Raw genomic sequence first — 23,318 nt, 5'->3', positions numbered from 1 at the left:
ACTGAAATAACTATAATATTATGGCCCAATCTGCATACATGTATAAGAATGCCTAGCTTTGGCATTTCATGGCCATCGCTTTAAAAAACAACTGTCATTTTTATAAACTCAGCAACTCATAACACTAAAAAAATAGTCACTGAAAAGGGTTTAGACAAGGAATGGAGAGCTTGTGGCACTCCAGATGTTGTGGGATTCCAACTTCCATCAGCCCCAGCTAAGTATTGCTAATGGTAAAGGATGGCAGACATTGTAATATCACAACATCTGGAAGGCCACAGGTTCCCCATCCTTCGCATAGGCCAGGCATGGGCAAACTCAGCCCTCCAGATGTTTTGGGACTACAACGTGCATCATCCCTGACCACTGGTCCTGCTGGCTAGGGATGATGGGAGTTGTAGTTCCAATATATCTAGAGGGCTGAGTTTGCCTATGTCTGGCATAGGCACTTGCATGGTAGCAAAGGACAGGAGCCCATCAGAGCTCAGTTCTCACAGGAATGTCTGCATAACTTCCTTTCCCAATGTGATGCTGCCCAAACATTTTAGACTACAACTCCTGTTGTCCCCGAGCATCAACCATATTACCTGGGGCTGATGTGTGTTGCAGTACAAAAACATCTGAATGGCACCAGATTAGGGAAGGCTGCCCTACAGCCAATGCAGAAGTGACTCACCCTGTGGAGTGCAGCAGCAACAGTAGTGTCCCGGTAATGGAGGTACTGCCACTTATTGAGAGAGGATGGGACAAAACGGCGGGGGGGGGGGGCGCAATGGCAGAACAAATCTGGATCATCTACTGATGCACCCACAGTGTGTTGACTTCCCTGCTGCATTGATTGCCCTGTAAAGGTAAATGTCCCCTGGATGGTTAAGTCCAGTCAAAGGCGACTATGGGGTTGCGGCGCTCATCTCGCTTTTAGGCCACAGACAGCTTTCTGGGTCATGTGGCTGGCATGACTAAACTGCTTCTGGCACAATGGAGCATCGTGACAGAAACCAGAGCACACGGAAACACCGTTTACCTTCCCGTCACAGCAATACCTATTTATCTACTTGCACTGGTGTGCTTTCGAACTTCTAGGTTGGCAGGAGCTGGGACAGAGCAACGGGAGCTCACCCCGTTGTGGGGATTTGAACCACCAACCTTTTGATCGGCAAGTCCAAGACAGTGGTTTAGACTACAGCACCACCCGCCTCCCCCTAAACCCTGTAAGCAACAGTGGTCACATGGTGAGATACTTTTTATTTTTATTTTTTAAGTTGCAAAGGGCTCAGCAGTAACTGATAAGAGAATCAACCATGATCTCCATTTGCCTTCTTATTTTAGCTAAGCAAAGCTAGGATTACTGAAGTTAGGCAACTGTGGGCTCTCTCTTGTCTTTTTAACATTCTCCATCTATGCTCCAAAGATTTCTAAAAGCTGAAAGGTACACGGAGAGATGGGAAGATTTTGCTTTTTTACAAAACAAAAAGGGACATCATCTGTGTTGCTCTTGTTCTTTCTAGTACGTGCGCGAGGGAAAAAGAGTTGTGCCTCCTCCAGCTGCATGGTAACAATGGAAGCTGATTACAAAATTATTTCTGAAAGGTCCAATTGTTGCTGGAATTGTTCTCAGCAAACTACAGGAAATAATGTATGTTATTTGCAGCACCAAATGCCGCAGAAGAATAAAAGCACCTAGTACTCGTGACATTTCATAGAGCCAAACAGATATTCATGATAACAGAAGGGACGAACCTGAGTATTACGCACATGCAAAGGTTTTAGTGATAACAGATAACTATTTGGATGCATGAAGTGGCTCTTTAATGATTCAGGTTATTGGTTCATCCAAACCAGTATGCTCTACTCTATCACGCCGGTGGTGCTGTGTTCTAAACCACAGAGCCTCTTGGGCTTGCTGATCAGAAGGTCGGTGGTTTGAATCCCCTCAACAAAGTGAGCTCCCGTTGCTCTGCCCCAGCTCCTGCCAACCTAGCAGTTCAAAAGCACACCAGTGCAAGTAGATAAATAGGTCCTGCAGTGACGGGAAGGTAAATGGCGTTTCTGTGCACTCTGGTTTCCGCCACAGTGTTCCATTGTGCCAGAAGTGGTTTAGTCATGCTGGCTACATGACCCGGAAAGCTGTCTGTGGACAAACGCCGGCTCCCTTGGCCTGAAAGCAAGATGAGCACCACAACCCCATAGTCACCTTTGACTGGACTTATCCATCCATCCCTTTCACTCTATCCAGTAGTGGTTTTCCAAGATCTTAGGTACAAGTTAAGTTCCTTGGCCGTCTACCTGAGATGCCAGGAACTGAATATGGGAGCATCTCCTCAAAAGAATTGCACTCCATCTATGAGCTATGTGTCCTTACATTATTTTCCTCACATTTATGGGCAATCTCTGAATCTCAATGTCTACAAAAGATGTTGCCATGTTTCTGCTCAGTATTCAGTGCATCTCAGGAAGGCTCAGGCTCTCTTCACATCTGGAACACCCTGTTTGCATAGGGTTGCCATATGAAAATCCAGACTCCATCACTGGTGGCCGGTGGGAGATTGCCTTAGCTGGGAAAACTGGGCAGAGCAATACCTCCAGCTCGTCCAGCCCACTCCCCTCCTCAGCCCAGTCGGACTGTTTCAATTGTTCGGCTAGAATCAGAAGGGAAGAAATGGAAAACCTGCTCCCTCTTTACCTGGAGAAGGTTGGTATTCAGATTCCCTCTCTCCCTCTCTCTTTCAGTGGGTGTGGGTGTGTACACTGCATAGGTTGTTCTAAAGGACTGAGCATAAAGAAGTATTATTTATCAAATGAATAGGGATTGGGGAATCAAATTGTTTTACAGAAAGAAATTTTAGCTTCTTCAACAATGGATGTCTTTGAAACCAGTCCTTGCTTACAGTGCTCAAGGAGATGGCTAAGCTGCTCCATTGTTTTCAAGAACTGCGAGTTAAGTGTACAGTCATTATAATCCTTTCAAGGAGATTGCAGCAATTCCTTTCCCAAACTACCCTCTCTCTTGCAACATATTATCAGTGATACAGTATATGGAATATATATTTAAAGATGCAATTAAGGCATGCCGTCTGCCTCTGGTGATTGGCCTTGTGGGCAAATTTGCGGCTAGTCAAGTCCTGAACACACTTAAACTTCTGGTTCAAATCCTGTTCCTGACACAGAATGAATGGGAAACCAGAGCTGTTCCACCAGGCCTTTGGCCAGGGCACAGCCTGACTCCCTCCTTTGGCAATCCTCACAGAACTTCTAGCCCAATGGTTGCCATTAATTTGATTGGAATTAATTTTATAATGAAATGATTTTAGAATGTTTTATCATTTTAGGTTGTTAGCCGCTTTGAGCCTGGCTTCGGCTGGGGAGGGCGGGATTTAAATAAAATTTATTATTGTTATTGTTATTGTTATTGTTATTAAATGTGTTGCTTGGGGTTAAAGGCTTTGAGGTGCAGGAGATTCTTAGTCAGATTGTTTAGAAGTTTAAAGCAGCTGTAAAAGGATCCAGTTTTGGACAAGGCTGTGGTACTGGGAAGGAAGGAAGGAAGGAAGGAAGGAAGGAAGGAAGGAAGGAGAAGAAGAAGAAGAAGAAGAAGAAGAAGAAGAAGAAGAAGAAGAAGGAGAAGAAGAAGGACAACAACAATTTATTTGTACCCTGCCCATCTGACTGGGTTGCTCCAGCCACTCTTGGCGACTTCCAGCATATATAAAAACATCATAAAAATGGAATGGACATATTGTGGCCTTGAGATTGTTTCTAATGCTCAAACACAGCTGCCTATGAATTTATGTAAACATCATGTTTTCTTGTTGATGAGTCTATTAATCCAGGTTCCACAATAAAGACAAATTTAGTCCATCTAGAAGAGAAAATCGTATCTATTTTCTTCTTGCTCACTATGGCATCCAGTATCACATACCAGCAGATTGATTTGAGTATCAAACCTCTGAATTAGAGGGGGAAAACAAAGCAAGTTTAAAAGTTTGGATGTTAGTGATAAAAGACACTATCCTGCACCCCATCCATAAGAAACAGGGGAGGGAGGGAGATAGAGTTATCCTTGCCCTTGGCAAATATGCAGAAAGGCTTTTGAGATGCTTCACACCCTAATGGAGGGACTAAGGGATTTCAAACTGCTATTCTGTTACAAGGTTTGGCATACTGCAACAAGACCAGCATGACAGAACCTTTGATACATTTGATACGCTGGACTCCACATCATGAAAACAGGATTTCACCTCAGGGCACAATTGCTGTATACTTGCTTCTGCCCCAAATATGTGCAGTTCGGTTTTTAAAAACCTGAACGCCGCAGATTAATAGGGATAGAGACAGAACAGATCATCTCTGTGTGTGTCTCAACCTGCTGAGAAACTAGCAGTGCAATTCTGCACCACCGGGCAAGCAACTTTTGAAAAGATCTCTGAAGGCATGTAAAATCAGCACGCACCAAAAATAAGACCGACTGGTCCATCCCTAGGAAAGAGTTCAATTCCCATCCTTGCCTCTTGCCTCTGAAGAATTGAATTTTACAAAAATCCCGTGTGGCATCTGATCAATGATCTGCCTTCTTCTCTAGTTGTTCTCTTAAACTGATGCACAATTCATGTTTTCTTAGTGGAAATAAAATACAGGAAGTACATTTGTCATGAATGATTGAATGGTACTTATGTTTCCTCAATCATACAGTTCGTCTCTGCCAACTGTGTCTCCTACTGCCACTAATTATGAAGAATCTGTTTTGTTCCTGATTAGACCACCATGCTAGGTGAAAGGATAAAACTTAAATATGGTGGAGGTGGTGTTCTTTTTGTTTTGTTTAACAAATGAACAAAAAACATTGGAGGGCAGCACTAAAGACCAAATGCCAGATGGGATAAATCCTAAACAGAGAAAATGGATGGATTGGAATGGTGACAAAACAGGCTGTAGCCTGTGCTGTGTGAGGGAAGGGAAGGAAGAAACCAATGCTTGTTTTTAAGGGTGTTTGACATAGTAAAGAAATGACCTAGGGACCTGGATGTCATGTTCAGTGCTTTTTTCTGGGGGCACGCAGGGGTACGCGTACCCCTAAACATTTTGTGAATCTTTGTGCTTTTGTCCATTTGTTGTTGTTGTTTAGTCGGTCGTGCCCGACTCTTCGTGACCCCATGGACCAGAGGATGCCAGGCACTCCTGTCTTCCACTGCCTCCCACAGTTTGGTCAAACTCATGCTGGTAGCTTCGAGAACACTATCCAACCATCTCGTCGCCTGTCGTCCCCTTCTCCTTGCACCCTCCATCTTTCCCAACATCAGGGTCTTTTCCAGGGAGTCTTCTCTTCTCATGAGGTGGCCAAAGTATTGGAGTCTCAGCTTCAGGATCTGTCCTTCCAGTGAGCACTCAGGGCTGATTTCCTTAAGAACGGATAGGTTTGATCTTCTTGCAGTCCAGTCTCAAGAGTCTCCTCCAGCACCATGATTCAAAAGCATCAATTCTTCAGCGACCAGCCTTCTTTATGGTCCAGCTCTCACTTCCATACATCACTACTGGGAAAACCATAGCTTTAACTATACAGACCTTTGTTTTTCCATTTACTGCATTTATTTTCCCCGATTTGAACTATAAAATGGTGATTTCCTTGAGTCAAAATGAGAGTACCCCTAAACATTTTTTAAAAAGAAAAAAAAGCATTGGTCATTCTACAATTTCCATGGATACAGAGTGCTACCCCATTTAACTGATTGTGTTTAACAGGAGTGGTGTCCTCCTCTGTTATTTCCAGATACATATCCAAATGGATGGGATAAGAGGAGACGAGAAATAATTATTTGTATAGCATCCCTTGGACAGTGATACGCGCCAAGGTTAATAGAATTAAAGCATGGATTAAATTCATGAAGTGAGATGCGGCTATTGACATTCACAGAGGATACGCTTAGTCTTTTAGTGACACCTCTGCATTCAATACAATTAAGGCTGGAGGAGATGAAAATGTGGTGAGTTGCAGCAAAACAGAGGAGTTGCAAGAGGGAAAAAATGCTCTCATAAGTCATTGTAAACATGAAAGGTGGGGAGCAGCCTCCATCGACACATGGTTGTGGCTAATGACAGCAATGGACCTCCTGGTTATCAAATTCCTAATATGTGCAGTGTGTTCTTCTCAAAGCCACATACATCAAGTTAGCCTGCACACCAGGTTAGAATGCTTAACAAGTTGTGATGTGTTTTTCTGAGCAGGGATGGGCTGAGCAGTGAACTCCATCCTGTTTCAAACTCATACATATAATTTATTTATGATTTTCAGTTTTATGCATTTCAATAATTTTACAATCATTTTAACATTTCAAAACTCGACTTCCTTCCCCCTTTTTCTGTGCTTACTTAAATTTATTTTTAATAGTTTCTGCATATTCAAATTAACTTAATTTGCTCATTTGTTCATCTACTTTAAATATATACTCTTATAAAACAGCAGGCTATTACAATAATCCTGCCAATGTTCTTATCTGTTTACAATTTGTTTGTAAATATTCAATAAACCATTTCCATTCTTTTATAAAAAAAGTTTGTTATCTTAATTTCTTATTTTTCCTGTAAGTTTCATCATTTCTGCATATTCCACAAGTTTTTGTATCCATTTTTCTTTCTCTGGGACTTCTCATTTCCTTTTTTTTTTTGCCTTTGTAGCCACATACAGGAATAAATTTCTATACAGCTGCTGGGTTGTTGTTTTTTTAAAAACGTTGTTTTAAACATATTTTTCAGTTCATTATATATCATTTCCCAGTAAGCTTTAATATTACTACAAGACCACCACATATGATAAAAATAACCTTCTTTCTCTTTACATTCATAGTGCTTATTTGATTTACTCAGTGTTAGGTACTGTTGATATATCATTTACATATAATTTTCTCTTAGACCATAACATGCTTTAAATTTTATATCCTTTTTTTAAGGAGTTTTCTCTACATTTAATGGATGAGAATTTTGAAAGCAGCACGTATTTTTCACAGCTCTCATTGATTTCAATGGCTGTAAATTTTATATTCTATCCTGTTTCAAACTCACTGGCACTCAATCTTTGGACTCAGCTATACAGCCACAAATATAACATTTCGTGTGTGTTTTAAGTGCGTTGTACAAATATGACACTAGATGGTGATGGTGAGCTAATGGGAAATTCAATATAGATATATAATTTTTGTGCATTTTTGTGCATATAATTTTGTGTGCATTTTTAATATATGTGTGCAAAACAAACACTTTTCTGTGCTTTTCAATACATTTTCCAGGAATGTAAGCACCTTTTTGTAAAATACAAGTTTTGGCACACACTTTGGAGCACACAAAATGCACTGCAAAATCCAGAAAAGTGTGTGATCCGACTAGGAGCTGTGTTCTTATCTGCAAGAAAGTTCAGGAATGTCAGTTGTGTCAATCAGTTGCTTCCAAACTCAATGAATAGAGCTGACAAACATTAGGAGCTGCACTTTTTATGCTTCCAGGAGCTCCCAGGACTTAGTACTCAGTATAGACATCTGTATGGTACCTATGTGCTTTGGGAAACAGGAAAAAATGACGCAAGGGAAAAGTGCTCAACACTCCCCACCCAAACTCTATCTTACTTTAATTTGGGCCCCTTCCCATGACTGCTATTCAATTAAAACAATAACAACACACAGGAGATCCTCTTGTCTGCATTTTCCCATATCCTATCTACTTGTGTACTTAATCAGTAATATGTAAGCATACAGACATAGTATTTTCACTTTCACTTAAAAGCAATACCAGTCCTAGAAGCTTCACATTATAATGTGTGTTGCAATGTAATGTAATGAACGTGGTACCCATTCATAATGCAGAATTTGTTGCAATGCAAATGGGAACATGCACTCCAGTCCACAGTTCTGAGCCAGTAGTCATATGGAACAGCTTATTATGCCCAATTATAGCTTGGTCAGCGCCTTGTCTTCGAGGCAAAATTATATATTTGACATAATTATCATGTCCTTCATTACCGTGTTTTCTGAAATTGCCATGCATATTAACAGCATGCTTATATTTCCACTGTTAAGGTGAACCTGATGTACGGCAGATAAAAGTTAAATGTTGAGCTTCCATATTTAAAGGATGTGCTTATTTTTTTATTTATTTTGGCCGGCAGGCACACAAGGTTCACTTTCTGGTAATCTAACAGAAAACAGCTACCTGCAAGTAAAGCAAATTTAAAACAAGGATAAGCTATACAAATCACTGAACTTCAGTACCCTGAAACACTGAAATGACAAATGTGCATACTTGTGTCTACCTAGGGCAATGCCTGAGTAGAAGTGGTATTTTATTTCTGAGTGGCTCCATTTACTTCCAACTGACAGGCACTCGGCCACTTGAGTTTATTGTTGGAAGGAATTATTTGGGAGCACGATTATAGGATTTCCGATCGGGATTATGAGTTTTGAGGGTGTTCCAAAATCTATCCCTCTGAGCCAGCCAGGAGTCATACATTCGCAAGAGTCAAACATTCACAGTCTGAAGCGGATTAAAAATTCTCTGTGTGCCATTCCTCTCTCTGATCCAACTTCCAGCCTTTGGAGATGGACCTTCTTCAAACAGCAGTAACTGGCTGTTTAAAAGGGAGAAGGGGAGGCTGGATTCAGTTCTCCTTGCTCTTCACTTTCCACCAAACAGCCGATTATTAGCATGGTTCCTGCTTTTCGAAGAGTATATAATACATACTATGCTGCATACTACCTTGCCAACAAAGGTCCGTATAGTAAAAGCTATGGTTTTCCCAGTAGTGATGTATGGAAGTGAAAGCTGGACCATAAAGAAGGCTGTAGAATTGATGCTTTTGAATTATGGTGCTGGAGGAGACTCTTGAGAGTCCCATGGACTGCAAGAAGATCAAACCTCTCCATTCTTAAATAAATCAGCCCTGAGTGCTCACTGGAAGGACAGATTGTGAAGCTGAGGCTCCAATACTTTGGTCACCTCATGAGAAGAGAAGACTCCCTGGAAAATACCCTGATGTTGGGAAAGATGGAGGGCACAAGGAGAAGGGCACGACAGAGGACGAGATGGTTGGACAGTGTTCTCGAAGCTACCAGCATGAGTTTGACCAAACTGCGGGAGGCAGTGGAAGACAGAAGTGCCTGGCGTGCTCTGGTCCATGGGGTCACGAAGAGTCGGACGCAACTAAACAACTAAACAACAACAACATGTTGCATGGGCATGTTTACAATGAATTCTGGGCATGTTAAATTAGTTATATGGTGATACTATCTGAGCTTTAGAAATTTATAGTTAGAAATCCAAGTACTGTACTATTTTAAAATGTTAAAAATGTTATGGATTTGATACAAAATTCAGTTCCATTTTTGTTATTACAAAACACAGACTATACACTTTTTTATTATCATTACAAATCAGTTTCGTATGGGCTATTCTTGTGTTTGATCAATAAGTAAATATAAAATCCTAACTCGGCTGACAGGCTTCATTGAATGTAAATATCTGGTTTTTCTGTATGACACAGATATTTTTGGAGTATAAAGGCTGCACATGCCTGCAGCTGTATAAATGGGTGTGATAGGGCTTGTATAAATTAAAATAACTGCTAGTCAGCCTGTGGTGTTGCCATAAAACTGGATCCTGCTAAAGTATGTGCATCTAGAGCAAGGGGTTATTAGCAGATGAATTATTCCAGGTGAAGGCAATCATTTGACAGACATTAACAAAGGACTACTGCCTTTTTTGTCACTTTCGCATTAGCGAATATAGTTTATGCCAACAACTCACATTAAGTGAAGGGCCCTCATGTAAAATATCTGGCTGTTGGGAACACCTTCTTATTGCACTTAAATCATCATTATTACTATTGCATTATTTCTCAGTGGTACAAGTCACTGGAAAGAAAAGAAGAGAGCAATTCAAATTGCTTGCCGAGACTCTGCAAAGTGGAAGAGCTGCTACCATAGCCCAGATACTGACAGCATCAGAAGTGAGCAGGCAGATCAGATCTGATCCCTGTACCAGATTCAGGCTACCAAAGTGATTCAGCCCAGATCAGATGCTGGCTGGCACCAACTGTGAGAACAGCTTGGGATCCAGCAGATTCTGAGTTGGCTGAGCCCTGGCCTCAGTATGTCCCTTTTCTATTGCAGAACATGTTAATTATAGTTTCATTTATTTCATGACCAGTAATTTCTTCTTTGGAAAGATGGACATTCATAAAGTCCTCCCAGTTGTGAAAACTGCTATAAGGCCTTGGGGGGAAATTGAGCTGGTGAGATTTCGGTCAGCATGTTGATGCCTCCCTTAGCTACTAATTGCATTGGTCGTATGAATGTTTATCAGTTCCTCTTGGGGAATATTTATTGCAGTTTTGATCTGAGGAAGACCTTTGAAATAGGACCTTTTTCTGGAAGCCTGCCTGTTGCCTGTTGCTTACAGCAATCTTCAATATTATCATTATTACTAGCTACATGTATTACAGTATTTTAATATTTTTTTGGAAGCCGCCCAGAGTGTCTGGGGAAGCCCAGCCAGATGGGCGGGGTATAAATAAATTATTATTATTATTATTATTATAGCTCAGTTGGTTGGTTACTGTTCCTTGTAAAAAAAAAAGTTGAGATTTACACTTTGTAATTGCAGTGATATTTTGACTTCTCTTTATTGTAAATTTCTCCTTATTGATATATTGTTGTTGCATCTGTGTGCCTTGTAGCACTTTTGTGGTTGTAATATACTGTCGAACTGTGCCCTTGTAGGTGATTTGACAGGGATGCTACTAACAGGCCTTTCACCTCCACCTGCTCATTGGCAGACAGTGGGAGGCTGACTGAGGTGGCAGAAGCAAGCAAAGGATTGCTTCTGCTCAACCCACCTCCCATTTTCATTGTAGCTTAAGTAGTATTTCTCTTACGCAGCTGCAGCAAGCCCTCAAAAAGGTATTAAGAACATAGAAAGCTGCCTAATGTCGACACAAACCACTGCCCCAAACAGCTCACAATCATCTATGCTTGACTGGCAATGGCTTTCCAGGGTTTCAGGTACCAAACTGTACCCGGAAATGTTGAGTATTGAACCCAGGGCCTTCTTAGGGAGTGAAGCAGCTGTCTTGGGTGGCAGAAGCACAAATTTCTAGTGAGATCTCGCCAAAGCCTGCTGCTGTCCTTGCCACCATACAACCTACAGTAGGTAAGGGAAGTGGCAGGGCGTGGTGACACGTCCCATTTTGCCTCAAGCGGCAAAATGGGATGCACCACTCCTAGGCCTTCTGGATGCAAAGCAGAGAGTCTATAACTGAGCTATGCTCCTTTCTTTCCTGTTGACCCTCACAAAGCCCTTAGATATTTTCTTTGGGTCTTACTACTATAGAAATCCCTAGTTCCAAAGAACTTACTAGAATATTCAGAGAGCCATCTAATCATCACCAAAAACAGGTTCCCCATTGTTTAAAAGAGGAGGCAGATCCCATTTATCAGCTAATCACTGGGTCACAGAGTTTCCCCACAAAACTTTAGTCTTCTTGTTTCTCGTCCCGAAACTCACTAGGCTATCACTTGTTAAGATTAATCACCATCTGCTTACCATCTGAACCAGGGGTCAGCAAACTTTTTCAGCGGGGGGGCTGGTCCGCTGTCCCTCAGACCTTGTGGACTATATTTTGAAGGGGGGGGGGAGAACGAATTCATATGCCCCACAAATAATCCAGAGGTGCATTTTAAATAAAAGGCTACATTCAACTCATGTAAAAACACGCTGATTCCCGGACCGTCTGTGGGCCGGATTTAGAAGGCAATTGGGCCGGATTTGGCCCCCCAGGCCTTAGTTTGCCTACCCATGATCTGAACTAACATTGTTCTCTTCTTTTCCTCTCTTTTGTATTCCCCTGAGTTCTGAGACTGTACTATTCTCCGCAACCACTGCTTTTGAATTCTGTAACCCCAAGGAATTTGCTCCTCCCCCCATTTCACTACATTGTATATGACAGCCATACAGAATTTTATGTACTGTGCTTTTGATATGATACCTCTTATCCACCTGTGTAACATCCGCAAAGCATTTCCAAAACATTGTTGGCATGGTGTGGAGGGAACACATAAGGGGGGAGGGGAATAGATTGTGTGTTTCTGGTGATGCGCTCTAGAGCTAAACAGTACATTTAAGTTCTATTGATTTGGAGAAAGAGTTTTACGAACCTTGTGTTTTGAAAAGAGAAACAAAGACAACAAGGAAGCAAGAGAGTTAACACCACTCCTTTCTTCACCGAAAAGAGAGATGGATTTTGACATAATATATCTAGTGCAAAGCAGATCCAGAAGCAAAACACCTCAGAAGTGCCATGCAATATGGATGTATATGGATGTATATATAATGCCAGAGGATTGAGGTGGAAAATCAATCATTCCCTTGTATAAGTGAAGCATTTTACCATTCAGCCTTGGCAGAATATCTATCTAAGGAGAAGAAATTAGAAATTTCTGTGTGTATAACTCCACGCCCAAGCTTCCTTGTCTGCTGTTGCTCAGGATTTCATGACTACCGTATCTATCCTACCTTTTTATCAGATCAACAGACCAATTCTTCATCTGGTTTTTGTCCAAATGGGATGGTGGTGATCTGGAAATGCTAATTCCTTTGTCATTGTTGCACCATTTACTGGTAAGGATTAAGGTCATAGTAGCAGCATCATGGATGCGGGTGGCGTTGTGGGTTAAACCACAGAGCCTAGGACTTGCCGATCAGAAGGTCGGCGGTTCGAATCCCCGTGACGGGGTGAGCTCCCGTTGCTCGGTCCCTGCTCCTGCCCACCTAGCAGTTCGAAAGCACGTCAAAGTGCTTCCCAGCGGGAAGGTAAACGGCGTTTCCGTGAGCTGCTCTGGTTCACCAGAAGCGGCTTAGTCATGCTGGCCACATGACCCCGAAGCTGTACACCGGCTCCCTCGGCCAATAAAGCGAGATGAGCGCCACAACCCCAGAGTCGGTACCTAATGGTCAGGGGTCCCTTTACCTTTACCTAGCAGCATCATGCCTTCGTGCCTGATTAGGATGGTTGGTCCTTTTAGGCTGATGGATTACTAAGGCCCCTGTTGACTTGACTAACCCTCTTGTTGAAGATCTAGTGGTGCCAAATATTTCATATATATATTGGACCATATATATGTGGTCCAATATATATAAGCATTTCATGGATGCAAGCCGAGTTGAAACACTAGTCTAAATGAAAGAACCAACAAACTCAATGAATGGACCATCCATTGAGTTGGTTGGTTCTTTTGCTGAGACTGGTGCTTCAACTCGGCTTGCATTCATGAAACTCAGCCTAGCATTATCTAAGTCTGAATGTCACTCTCTATACCGATGGAAAATAGTGTCTGATCTGACTCCAGATGAAATAAACAGTAGCAAGAGAACAGTTTCTTCCTAGGTGTGAAGCCAAGTATCATAAGGAGACATGGAAAGAGCATGGCATATTCTTCTCCTGCAAGGTTCTGCATTTTGTGTATGTGTTTGTGCTATTTGTTATACTAACTCTCAGCCATTTATATAGCTCTGTGTTAAGTCTTCAAAATGTAGGTATTACAATTACAGCTTCCATAGTACTTTCAAACTCTGCAGTTTATGTTTGTGAGATGGTGTATCTAATTTATTTTTTTATTTAGCCTTTTTTCGTACACTTTGCTCACAGCTATTCCTACTGGTATAAAGAAAAATTCCCCCAATGTTTTATACCATTATCATGTATAGGTGCACATGATTGATAAGATGTTATACAAAATCTGATACAGTGGTATTTTGGGTTAAGAACTTAATTCGTTCTGGAGGTTCGTTCTTAACCTGAAACTGTTCTTAACCTGAGGTACCACTTTAGCTAATGGGGCCTCCCGCTGGCGCCGCCGCCGCATGATTTCTGTTCTCATCCTGAAGCAAAGTTCTTAACCCAAGGTACTATTTCTGGGTTAGCGGAGTCTGTAACCTGAAGCGTCTGTAACCCGAGGTACCACTGTACCTTGTTACATTAATTATGGAAAATATATCAGGGAGGAGCTTATTGGACACGAGTCAATTAAAATGAAATAGTTCACTCAGTAATGAGGGGGAAATGTGCTCAAAATGTAAACTTGGAATGAGCAACCTTACTTTGGGGAGAGCTCAGATCTAGAAGCATACCTGTAGACTCATTATTTAGCAAGTAAATCTATTAAAATTTATGAGCATCAGACAAAAGAAAACCTCAAACTAATGGTATTTTTTTTCTCTCTCTATCCTTTTAAAAATCCATGTCTTCAAGCAGAAAACCTGCAGGGAAATAAAATAGTCAGTAGGGATGGTCTGTTCTGTGCAGCATCAGTGAAGAAGGTTATAAATAGAACCTAATAAAGCATAAATAGGAAGATAGGAAACAAAAGTCAATTCATGAATTGTCAATAATGTAAGTTATGAAGTTGGCAACACCTTCTTTTCCCAGTAGTAGGAATAAATTCAAACCAGGGAATATATAGTTAAGCACTGTATTTACATAGAATTACAGAGAAAGTTGCCTTTGAAGGGGATGTCTGGGCTGCAAATTCACTACTCAGAGATAATAGATGGGCGTGATTAGAGTGGTAAGTTATAACAAATCAAACATTGGCAGGCTACTTTGGGAAATTTTATCCTCACAGCTAAATAATCTCAAGTTTGCCACAAACAATATATTTTAGCCATCAAGTACCTGGGGGAACATGAATATTTTAAAGCTTTGCCTACGTGCTAATTATGAGGTGGATTGGCATACCTCAACAGGGAGGGCATTCCATAATTAAGGAACTGCTACTGAGAAGATCCTAGCATGCAGTGGTGCCAAGTAGGGGACCCCAGGGGGCAGCCTCCCCCCAAAATAGTGAAGGGGTTGGGTCCCCTCAAAGTTCTGCAGCAGTCATATGCACACCATGCAGGGTGTGCTTGCGCAACACAAGCAAACCACAGTGTGTCTGCATGACATATTTGCAGAATGCACAAGAGACGTCAGCACACCCTGGGATATGTATGCATAGTGCATGCATGCCACGGGGAGCACTGATGTTGCACGATCCAGAGTCTTTGTGTGTGTAGGTCCCCAAGCCACCCCTCAAAATAATTCACACATCACACGTAATTTAAGTTTAAGGTTTTTGGGCACTATTTTGGCCACAACTTTTTTAAAATACAAAATCTGTGAGTGGTTGCTTAGACATTGGTTATGACTATCTGTCCCCCCGCCTGGGACAGAACTGACATTCCAAACTCCATCGGAAGCCAGTGAAGGGAAAGACAATGTTGGGGATCAGTTGAGCTGAACGTCACTCCCTCACCGCTCACCCAACCAGCTCCCCAAGGCTTGCTGGCCCTGGTCCCATTTCAGGGATTGGACGAAATCGTGGCAAGCCCCAGGATTCCTTTAACGGAATTCCCTTCCTGCACCATTGGAGGGGCAGGCACAGCCTATCCTGACCCCTCCACCACCAGCTTTTTATAACTAATGCCTAACTGCAACCTTACAAGTTGTGACGAATTGCTAAGTAGTAGGCAAAAACCAAGTGGCACCAGCCAATCAGCCAAATGGCAAAATTCCTACTAGGCCCCTGCCCCAAGGCAGACGGCCCCAATATTTGCAAAGCACAGGGCGGGTGGGCGGGTGATCCGATGCACTCTGCTAAAGAGAAACCAAAAGGCAGAGTGCCCCAATATTTAAAGACTATGGTCCCCACCCACCAATTTGCTACATGCAATTTGCCCCAGCAACCCGGTCAGCCAATCATTGCACCAGGCAATAGCCATTAACCTGCCTGGCAACAGAGGGCTGGCCTGGCGGCCCACACCGCAACCTGTGCTCTCATTTTAGGGAGAACATGCTTTATCCTCATAGCTCATAGCAAAAAGGGCACAAAGGGCACTTGAAAATTGGGGAAATTGTGTGTGTGTTTTTCAATCATGTTTGACAAATACATATGCAAAGCCCTGCAACACAGGAGCATCTCCACATCAGGGCAACATTCATAAGGATCTGGGAAAGCGTGTTCTCATTAAAGGAGAGCACGTGTTGCGGCTGGGGCTAGGCAAAGCACCCTGTAGTTGCCAGGCAAAATTGAAGGAAAGGGCCTGGCAAGGATTGGTGATGGTGTTGCTGGGGCAATTTGTATGTTGCCACTTTGGGGGTGGAGATCAGAGGATATTTAAGGAAGGCCCACAGAGAGTTGCTTTCTCTTTCGCTGTGGGCATCGGATCGAACACAGCTAAAGACCGGTTGTATAAATCTATATCTCATTCCTCATTTTCTCCTATTTTATTTTATTTATTTATTTGATCTTGGCCTTTTGTGTTTATCTCCCCAAAGTCTACCCCCCCCCTTCTTTAATTTATTTTCCAGGTTCTTTGTCTTTAGTTTTCAATTTTTATTTGTTTTTGTTCTGACTCTTGTTTCCATTTTACTAGCCTTCCCCCCCCAACTTTCCTCGTGGGCTTTTGGTCCCGTGGGGCTGCTGGGGGTGGCCGGGAGGGGGGGGCGGACCCTAGGCCTTTCGGCCCGGTTCGTAGCCGAGGCGCCGGGGACGGGGCTGGTTGACCTTCGGGCCCTCGGAGCTTTACCATTCCCCCCCCCCACTTCGTAGGGTTACTAGAGAAAAAAGCGGGTGCTTACCGTAGTCCTCCCCTGGCCTCTCACGGCGACGGCCCCCTTTTCGCGCGCTTCGGCGCGCTCTTACTAGCCGGGGCGGGCCGGCTGGCGCGCAGGCGCCGTTGGAGCCGCCGATTCGCACGCGGCGCTCGGCGCTTGCTTATTCGGCCCTGTTCGGGCCGGGCTTGGGGAGGCTTAGTCAAGCCTTTCCCCTCTTGGCCCGGGTATAGCGGGGAGTGCCTGGGGGAGCTGGGGGAGGCCGTGGGACGTGCCTTGGGCTCGGGGCCTATTTGGGCACCCCCCCCACCCGGCTCCGAGCGGTAGCGGCTTTTGCCGCGCTTCGGCGCCTGCGGCCTGCGGAGTTGGGCCGTTTTAGGCTGCGGGGGGGCCCTCCTCGGACGTTCCAGCTTTAGCCGGTGGCGCTTAGCGCGCACAGCGGCTTTGGTGGTTGGAGGCCTGCTTGCGGCCTGCTTTGGGCATTGGGGGAGGCCTTCTGCCTGAAGTCAGTTGGGAGGCCTCCATTTTGGGGAATTTTGGCGGGAGCGCCATTTTCTACTGCCTCCTCATTGCGTGCTGGCCTCTAGTGGCCGTTTATTGAAACGCAGCTATACCATTGGCCTTGATTACTGGCTGCGCCACCTGCTGGTGAGCCATATAGTTGCACCTATCGGGATTGATTGTTTTTCAGGCTGATTGACTATTCATTATAACAAAGAGCACTGGTGTAGCCTTGCATTAATTCTATTATTTGTCTTTTTTACTAGTAGCAGGTATGGCTCCAAAGAAGAAGGTGTCACGGAGGCTTGATCTCGCTTCCTCAGCGAAGCGGCCCATAAAAGGCCCGTCCCAAGCTTTGCGTTCTCCAGTGCCACAGCGATCTTTGAGACGCCTTCAGTCCATGGTCACTGGCTTGGCCAGTGACCCAGTGGTGTTAGCACGTGTTGAGGCTGAAATGGATGGTTTGATTCAACGCTGCTCGACTCCGACGACTTCTTCTGCTAGTCCAGCTCCGCCTGTTGACGCACCTCCTTCGGTGTCATCTTCGGCTGAAGATGAGGGGGAGGATTTGTTAGCTGGGGGTCTTTCGCGTACTAATCAATTGTCCCAGTCGTCGGTCTCACCTGTCTCCCAGGCTGCAGCGCCAAGGGTACGGGGCGGCCCCAGGGGTCCGACCAGGCGGAGGTCATCCGCCCGGATTCGGGCGGCACGGGGTTCAGTTGTACAGTCCTCATCAGTGGTGAGGTCTGTTCCTGGTCATTCACCTGTAGTCTCTTCTCAGTCAGTTCCAGGCGTTGTGCTGCAAGGCGACGCATCTGAGTCTTCGGTGGAGGACAGCCTTCCTCTCCCTCCAAAGTCCTCTTCTGGTGGGCTCCGTCGCCGGAAAAAGAGTTCCAAGAAGCGTGCTAAGAGGAGACGGAGAGACACCTCATCCTCTTCCGCAGGTACTTCGTCACAAACCTCCAGTAGTGATGAGGAAGCTTCGCTTTCGCTATACTGGGGCTTTGGGGAGACATCGGGACTTCCAAAATGGGCTTGGGAGCGGAGGGCAAACTCTCACAGGGCAAAGTATGGGGCGGTGCAGGACTGTCTGGAAGGGGTCCTCATGCCTGATGTGAAAGTTTCCACCAACTCAGCTAGGGATATTATACCAGGTGCCCACTTGACTACAAAGCTGCGATCTAGGATTCTGGATGGCCGTTACATTGATATATTTAGCTTGGCACCCCCTCAGGAGTGTCAGGACTCCCAGGATAGAGGTTTGGCAGCCACGAAAAAGAGGGTGGTTTTGCCAAAGGTTGAAAGGACCTTCGAGCGATGGCTGGATAGTTTCCAGGTGTTCGCTGGAGTGGTGGCAGCGGCCTACCCACGGAGGTCCATGCATTTATGGGTTTATTTGTCCATAGTTCGCTCAGCATTTACGATGGCTGGAGCGTCTGCTGCGATTTCTTATGATGAGAATTTCAGACGCAGGGCTGCCAAGATCCCCACTGCCCGCTGGGACCGAAAGGATTTAGATGTATGGACCACTTATGTGGCTCCACGTATTGACAATAAGATCCCTGAATCGCAAAAAACTAGGATTGTGCCAGCTAAGACGGGTCGCAAGTTCTTTTGTTGGGATTTTAACAAAGGAACCTGTCAGCGCCAATTCTGCAGATATTCTCATAGTTGTGAGAAGTGTTCAGGGAACCATCCAGCTTCTGCCTGTGCAGGGGTTCGACGGCCCTTTCGGAAGGGGTGGGGCTCACAGCAGCCCCCGAAAGCCGCGCCCCAGGCTGCAGCCGCCGGTGCAGGAAAATAGTGTACTTTCCTCCTTAGCTCATACCCCGGTTAGGCTACAGCCGTTGTTGTCATTGTTACAGTTATACCCTCTTAGCATCTTATTTGCGTGACGGTTTTTCCCTGGGTTTTCGAATCCCAGTGGCGGCAAATCCTGTAGCTAGAAACCCTTCAAACCAGAAGTCTGTGAAGGATATGCCTGACGTGGCGCGTAAGAAAATTGGGAAAGAACTGGCTCTACGCCGTATGGCAGGCCCTTTTGCCGTTCCACCCTTTCCTAATCTGCATATTTCACCCTTAGGTATGGTTCCTAAAAAAGCTCCGGGGGAATTTCGCCTGATACACAACCTTTCACACCCTAGGGGCACATCAGTAAATGATGTTATTCCCCCGGAGCTTTGTTCGGTGAAGTATGCCTCGCTTGATCAAGCGATCAAAATGATAAGAAAATTTGGACAGGGTGCCCTGCTAGCCAAATGTGACATTGAGTCTGCATTTCGGCTGCTTCCAATTCATCCTGATGACTTCTGGTTGCTGGGATTTCAGTTCGACGGGGAATTTTACTTTGATAAGGCCATGCCCATGGGCTGCTCGGTAGCCTGTGCGGCCTTCGAGTGTTTTAGTTCATTTCTGGACTGGGCTCTGCGCAAAAGAACTGGTTTGGGCGGAGTCACTCATTATTTGGATGGTTTTTTATTGGCCTCAGCTAGCGATACGGGGAATTGCGTGGTGTTGCTGCAGGCCTTTGCTGCCTTAACCGAGGAACTGGGCGTGCCGTTAGCTGCGGAGAAAACTGAAGGTCCTTCTACGCAGCTGACTTACCTGGGTATTTCGTTGGATACGGTGGCGCAAACTTCCAGTTTGCCGGCGGATAAGATACTCACGCTGAAGGGCGTCATCGCTGAACTCATTCCCATGAAAAAAGTTACTCTGCGGCAGCTGCAGTCCTTGCTGGGCCACCTAAACTTTGCTTGCAGGGTGATCGCCCCAGGGCGACCTTTCTGTTCCCGCTTGGCCAGGCTTATGTCAGGTTTGAGGTCCCCGAGGCATAGGGTGCGCCTGTCAGCTCAGGTGCGTGCTGACCTTCGTATTTGGTTGGAATTCCTGGAGGAATTCAATGGGGTGTCTCTTTGGCAGGACACCTTGAACCTTTATACCGATTTTCAGGTGCACTCTGATGCTGCGGGGTCGTTGGGTTTTGGTTTGTATTGGGATGGCAGGTGGTGTGCCGAGCGTTGGCCTTCAGCTTGGCGTGGGGAAGCTATAACTCGGGACTTAACTTTTCTTGAGTTTTTTCCCATTGTAGTGGCAGTCCATTTATGGGTCGAGCATTTCAGGGACCGTCGTGTATGTTTTTGGACAGATAACCTGGCGGTGGTGAACGTGCTAGCCAAGCAGTCTTCACGATCACCTAGGGTATCAGCCCTGCTGAGGGTCTTTGTTTTGCATTGCTTACGTTTTAACATTGTATTTTCTGCTCGTTTTGTTCCTGGAGTGTCTAACGAGATTGCTGATGCTCTGTCCCGTTTTCAGATGCAGCGGTTCAGGTCCCTGGCGCCAGTGGCTCGAGACCGTCCGGAATTTTTCCCGGATCATCTCTGGAACCTTGGCAGCACTTAGTTTTACAGGGAGTAGCTGCATCTATTGCCCCCTCCACATTGAGGTCCTATAAGAAGGCTTGGACCGATTTTTTGCATTTCACTGGGCAATCCGTGGTAGGGGGAACATGCACACCTCATTCTACTGCACAGGTGCTCCAATATTTGGCGCATCTATTTCAGATGCGGAGGGCAGCCAGGACGCTGAGATTGCATGCGGCTGCAATTTCCTTCTTTAGCAAAGTTTATTTTAATAATGATCCATGTGGGAAGTTCGTGGTGCGCAAGGCTTTGGAGGGGTGGGGGAGGCTTTGCCCCTCCAGACCAGCTACAAGGAGGCCTATAACGTTTGGATTGTTGACCAGGATGCGAAGTAAACTAAAGGGCATCTGTTGGTCCAGGTTTGAGGCGCGGTTATTTTCCGCAGCCTATTCGTTAGCCTTTTTTGGAGCCCTGAGGGTTGGGGAGGTGGTGTGTGAACCTAAGCAGGATGGAGGTTCGAGAGGTTTGTTGCTGCAGGACGTGAGCTTGTCTCAGTCAGAATTGCAGATCCTTGTCAGGAGTTCCAAAACTGATCAACTGGGTAGAGGGGCAGTTATTCGGCTCCCAGCAACTGGGCTAGGGGGCCCTTGCCCAGTCAAGGATCTCCAGAAATATATGGCGTTGCGGCCTCCTGGGGGAGGGGCCCTGTTCATTCATGAAGATGGGCGTCCATTGGCACGCCATCAATTCACTGGTGTTTTGCGCAGGGTCGTTGCTGCTTGTGGCCATGCAGCCTCTGAGTTTGCTCCGCATTCCTTCAGGATTGGGGCTGCAACAACAGCCGCCCATTGGGGCTTGTCGGCAAGGAGGATTAAAGACCTGGGTCGCTGGAAGTCGGACGCATATAAGGGTTATGTGCGGAAATGGTGTTGATCTCGTGTACTCACATCTTTTGTTTTACCCTAGGTCTACCCACTGTCCGGGTTTGGATAGTGGGGCACAGTATTGTGCATTGGGCCGCTTGCAGAGCTCGGCAATCTGAACTGGGAGTTGGCCTCGGCCTTCCGCAGCACGTGCGAGTGTCCTGGATCTCCAGAAGGGGGATGCGGTGGAAGGAGTTCTTACCGCTAATGCAGAGGCGTGTTCTTCTGGAGGGCCCCCCTACGGCGATTGTGGTGCAGCTTGGGGAAAATGATATGGTTTCTTTTTCCTGTTATGTTTTACGTGCTGTTATTTTGCAGGATTTGAGGGACCTGGCGGCCTTGGTGCCCGCTACTAAGCTAATTTGGTCACAGTTGCTTCAGCGTTGCATCTGGAGGGGTAGTCCCTGCCCTGCGGCCACCGAAAGGGTGCGAAAGCGTATTAATTCAGCTGCGAGCAAGCTGGTGTCTGATCTGGGTGGGCTTGTGATTCCCCACCCAGATATTAATGTTAAAGCCACTGATTGCTACAGGTTTGATGGGGTTCATCTTACCTCTGTTGGGAATGATGTGTGGTTGAGGTCAGTGGTGGCTAAGTTGAGAGTGTGTTTAGGTTTGTGAGTGGTTGGCGGTGAGCGTAAGGGCTCAGGTGGCGGTTAGGCATTGGTTTAAATTGGTTGGTGGAGGGGTATGGATTGGCTGTGCCTGCCCCTCAGGTGATGCTGCTGCACGGGAATTCCGTTAAAGGAATTCAGGGGCTTACCATCCTTTCGTCCAAACCCCTGGAATCGGGTTTGGGCCGTGTAAGCCCCTAGGAGCATGTGGGGAGAAGCTGAGGGTCTGTGTCGCAGCTCCAGTTATCCCCTGATCTTGTTCCTCCACACTGGCTTTCGCTGGAATCCGGAAGTCAGTGCTGTCCCCATGGCGGGGGGACAGCTAGTCTTAACCAATGCCTAAGCAACCACTCACAATTTTGTATGATAATAAAGTTGTGGCCAAAAAATTATGCCAAAAACCTTAAACAAAAATTATGTGTGAAGTGTGAGTTATTTGGGATAAGGGTGTTTTGGGGGACCTCAGCACGCAAAGCGTGTTCTCATTAAAGGAGAGCACGTGTTGCGGCTGGGGCTAGGCAAAGCACCCTGTAGTTGCCAGGCAAAATTGAAGGAAAGGGCCTGGCAAGGATTGGTGATGGTGTTGCTGGGGCAATTTGTATGTTGCCACTTTGGGGGTGGAGATCAGAGGATATTTAAGGAAGGCCCACAGAGAGTTGCTTTCTCTTTCGCTGTGGGCATCGGATCACCCGCCCGCCCTCCCTTGTTGGGCTTCCGCTTGACCTTGCTATGCCTGTCATGGGGTCGTTTGCATTGGTGCGAGGGCCTGGTAGGAATTTTGCCATTTGGCTGATTAGTGTGTGCCATCTGGTTTTTGCCTACCGCGTAGCAAATCGTCACAACTTGTAAGGTTGGCGGTTAGGCATTGGTTTAAATTGGTTGGTGGAGGGGTATGGATTGGCTGTGCCTGCCCCTCAGGTGATGCTGCTGCACGGGAATTCCGTTAAAGGAATTCAGGGGCTTACCATCCTTTCGTCCAAACCCCTGGAATCGGGTTTGGGCCGTGTAAGCCCCTAGGAGCATGTGGGGAGAAGCTGAGGGTCTGTGTCGCAGCTCCAGTTATCCCCTGATCTTGTTCCTCCACACTGGCTTTCGCTGGAATCCGGAAGTCAGTGCTGTCCCCATGGCGGGGGGACAGCTAGTCTTAACCAATGCCTAAGCAACCACTCACAATTTTGTATGATAATAAAGTTGTGGCCAAAAAATTATGCCAAAAACCTTAAACAAAAATTATGTGTGAAGTGTGAGTTATTTGGGATAAGGGTGTTTTGGGGGACCTCAGCACGCAAATGAAGTC

The 23,318-nt window shown here is 45.5% G+C and overlaps 1 protein-coding gene and 1 long non-coding RNA gene across 4 annotated transcripts in view; one reads left to right on the top strand and one right to left on the bottom strand.

The window, feature by feature from the left end:
- LOC308475864 overlaps positions 1-23,318 on the bottom strand; it is a 117,711-nt gene that overhangs the window by 38,759 nt on the left and 55,634 nt on the right. The gene's annotated exons all lie outside the window — the stretch shown is intronic.
- Positions 17,385-22,370, top strand: LOC308476452 (uncharacterized protein). The gene is made up of 2 exons (XM_081004018.1): positions 17,385-18,069; positions 21,454-22,370. The coding sequence occupies exons 1-2, from the start codon at positions 17,400-17,402 to the stop codon at positions 22,026-22,028; spliced, it is 1,245 nt and encodes a 414-aa protein (XP_080860144.1). The 5' UTR covers positions 17,385-17,399; the 3' UTR covers positions 22,029-22,370.

Source organism: Podarcis pityusensis (genome assembly GCF_964106645.2).
Source record: "Podarcis pityusensis genome assembly, chromosome: 4".
NCBI classification, from domain to species: Eukaryota; Metazoa; Chordata; class Lepidosauria; order Squamata; family Lacertidae; genus Podarcis; species Podarcis pityusensis.
Note: the sequence above shows the minus strand (reverse complement) of the source record. Positions and strands in the feature narration are given on the sequence as shown.

Bases quoted from the DNA above. Each gene is read 5' to 3' on its own strand.
- LOC308476452 (XM_081004018.1), top strand. From the start codon at position 17,400: ATGGCTCCAAAGAAGAAGGTGTCACGGAGGCTTGATCTCGCTTCCTCA. The intron at 18,070-21,453 runs GTACTTCGTCAC...GTTTTACCCTAG, and splicing joins CACCTCATCCTCTTCCGCAG to GTCTACCCACTGTCCGGGTT.